General features: G+C 60.5%; 1 protein-coding gene across 1 annotated transcript; it reads right to left on the bottom strand.

The window, feature by feature from the left end:
* Positions 1 to 1,060: 1,060 nt before the first annotated feature.
* LOC141973822 (acrosin-like) lies at positions 1,061 to 2,568 on the bottom strand. Its single transcript, XM_074932736.1, has 3 exons — positions 2,313 to 2,568; positions 1,889 to 2,034; positions 1,061 to 1,420 (listed from the first exon to the last, which is right to left on the bottom strand). The coding sequence occupies exons 1-3, from the start codon at positions 2,566 to 2,568 to the stop codon at positions 1,061 to 1,063; spliced, it is 762 nt and encodes a 253-aa protein (XP_074788837.1).
* Between the last annotated feature and the right edge of the window lie 292 nt (positions 2,569 to 2,860).

Raw genomic sequence — 2,860 nt, forward strand, 5'->3', positions numbered from 1 at the left:
CTGGGCTTGGCACTGGTGAGGCCGCACCTCGATGACTGGGTTCAGTTTTGGGCCCCTCACTCCAAAAAGGCCATTGAATGACTCGAGCGTGTCCAGAGAAGGGCAACGGAGCTGGTGCAGGGTCTGGAGCACAGGTCTGTTGGGGAGCGGCTGAGGGAACTGGGGGGTTTAGTCTGGAGAAGAGGAGGCTGAGGGGAGACCTCATCGCCCTCTACAGCTGCCTGAAAGGAGGGTGCAGAGAGCTGGGGATGAGTCTCTTTAACCAAGTAACAAGCGATAGGACAAGAGGGAATGGCCTCACGTTGCACCAGGGAACGTTTAGACTAGATGTCAGGAAGTGTTTCTTTCCAGAAGGGGTTGCTGGGCTTTGGCACGGGCTGACCAGGGAGGCGGTGGAGTCCCATCCCTGGAGGGGCTTAAGAGTCGGGTCGACATAGCGCTGAGGGATCTGGTGGAGTTGGGAACGGTCAGTTGAGGTTAAAGGTTGGACTGGATGATCTTCAAGGTCTTTTCCAACCTAGACGATTCTGTGATCGGTGCAAGCCTTCTTTGGGTCTTTCCACATCCGTGTCTCCTGTGTCACAACAGAGTCCAGTTTCAAGTTGCGCTCACACACACACAAACACAGACACACACATAAACACACACACACACACACAGAGGGATCCCAGCAGTAGCTGGCATAAGACACTTTGCGCTTCCAACTCCTGTCCCCAAGACCTCTCGCCCCCTTCTCCCACCGCACCCTCCCCCTCCCCTCTGACCAGCCCTTCTGACTCTTTCCCTTTGTGCCCGACTTGTCTGCCTGCAGCCTCCTTTTTGCAGGTGGCAGGCATGGAATCCTTGCCTTGCACAGGAGACTGAATTGGACTGAGGCATGGTTAACTGTGAAAGCCGGCAACTTTATTTCAAGAACCTGAAGGCTCAGCTCCAGCGTTTGTGGGCGTGGGCAGGAGCGAGCAGGCCTTTGGCACTGAGGCTGCCTTTGGCTCAGCAGGCAGTGCCCCAGCAGGAGATGGCGGTGGTGCGCTGCAGCTTGAACTGGGTAACTGGGTCCTGCTCATGCTGCTGCTGGAGCCTTTTGCCCCCTTAGGACCTGCAGGAGCTCCTGCAGCAGATTAAAGAATTCCAGCAGCTTCTGGCGTGCAAAAGGACAGGGCGTAAAGCTGCCCGCTTGCGTCGGTTTTGGCCTTGGCCTCTGAAAGGGGGTCGAGGTGACGACTGGCCGTGGCGTTGGAGCAGCCGTTGCTGCTGGGCGCAGTCCCATCTGTACCAAGATCCAATCGTAAAAGTGCTGAGTGGAGGTGTAGACTCCAGGCTGTTTTGCTCTTGCACAGCCTCTCCCCCAGCTGGTCACTCCAACAAGCCAGAAGTAGTCAGCGTTGTTATCTTTGCACACAAGAGGCCCACCGCTGTCACCCTGCAGCGGAGGAGAGAGGGAGGATTAAGGTGACCGCTGGCAGCACTAGGCCTGGCCCCTTCTCTCTCACGGCACCTGCCAGGGCTGTATCCGCTGCACAGAGAGGCTCTGCTCAGGTGCTGGGGCCCCTTGTCAGGGAGAGGGTAGTACGCCTGTGGGGTAGGGCTCTCTCTCCTCTCTGCACAGTGATGCTGGATGTGTGCAAGAGGGATGTTTCGGGATTGGGATCGGGACCTGCGGGCTGCCAGGAGCGCGCGATGGGCTTTCTGGGCAGAGTCCCCGGCCTCCGGGACAAGTGGGGCCCGGGGCAAGGACCTGCAGCTGGGGAAGGGGAGGTGAGCCGCGCCAGCGGTGGGGACTCAGCGGTGGGAGGGTGGCTTGCCAGGCCAAGCCTGCGCCGGGGTGTGTTTGGGCGGCTGTGCCGGGGCTGCCTGCGCCACCGGGCGCCGCCTTGTCGCAGGCTCCTACCTGGCAGGTGTCGATGCCGCCCTGCGGATAGCCGGCGCACAGGTTGTGGGGGTGGACGGCTCCTCCGTACCAGCGGCTGCTGTTGCAGAGCTTGACATTGATGAGGCGGACCTTGGCCTCCTGCAGGACATCAGTTGATCCTCCAGCTGTGAGCACAGAAAGGAATTAACGCCCAGCAGCTCATTGCCAGGTCTCCTGCCCTGTCTGAGTGAATCCCTTCCCCGGGGCTTGGCTTTGCCTTGTGAGAGACACTGTAGGGGCGTTTCCCTTCTGTCTCGCCTTGGGCCCCGGGCCAGGCCCCTCTCTATGGGCACACGTCCCCGCAGCCAGACTCTGGCTCTCGCCTCTGCTGTCAGGAAGCCCAACCCATCTCCCCAGAGTGCCCAGCTTGCACTCAGAACACAAGCAGCCTTTGGGAACTCACATCTTGCGGTCGTGGACCCCCAACCGCTGACGTAGCAGGTTGTCAGCTGTGACACTCGCAGCGAGGCGTCGGGCACACAGGCAAGCTGTACAGAGTCGCTGCACTGGACAGGCCGGTCCAATTCCAGCAGCGCAATGTCGTTGCTCTCCGAGATGCTGCTGTAGTGTTCGTGAACCAGCAGCCGCTTAATATTGCGCACTTGGGCCTCCGGGCCCAGCTGAGTCAGCTGGGTGGCCCCGATCACTACGCGCCACATGGTGATGTGCCTGGAAGGCAGATGGGGAGAGGGCTCAGAGGGACTCCAGCCACACGCTGCAGCAGCCCAGCAGTTCCCAAGCAGGAGGGGAAGCAGAAGCTGGGATCGGGCGCCCCCGACAGACCCCCGCTGAATGCTCTGCTTGTGGGATGAGGGTGTGCAGGCCCCGTGGAAGCAGCAGCGCCCGGCTCTGAGCACAGCCTGCTAATGGCTAGCAGGAAAAAACCCCGTGTGGCACCACAGCCTCTTCGGGAAGTTCACTGCCACCCTGCTCTCCGCAGCCCTTCGCCAC

This window comes from Athene noctua, chromosome Z (assembly GCF_965140245.1).
Source record: "Athene noctua chromosome Z, bAthNoc1.hap1.1, whole genome shotgun sequence".
In the NCBI taxonomy this organism is placed as follows: Eukaryota; Metazoa; Chordata; class Aves; order Strigiformes; family Strigidae; genus Athene; species Athene noctua.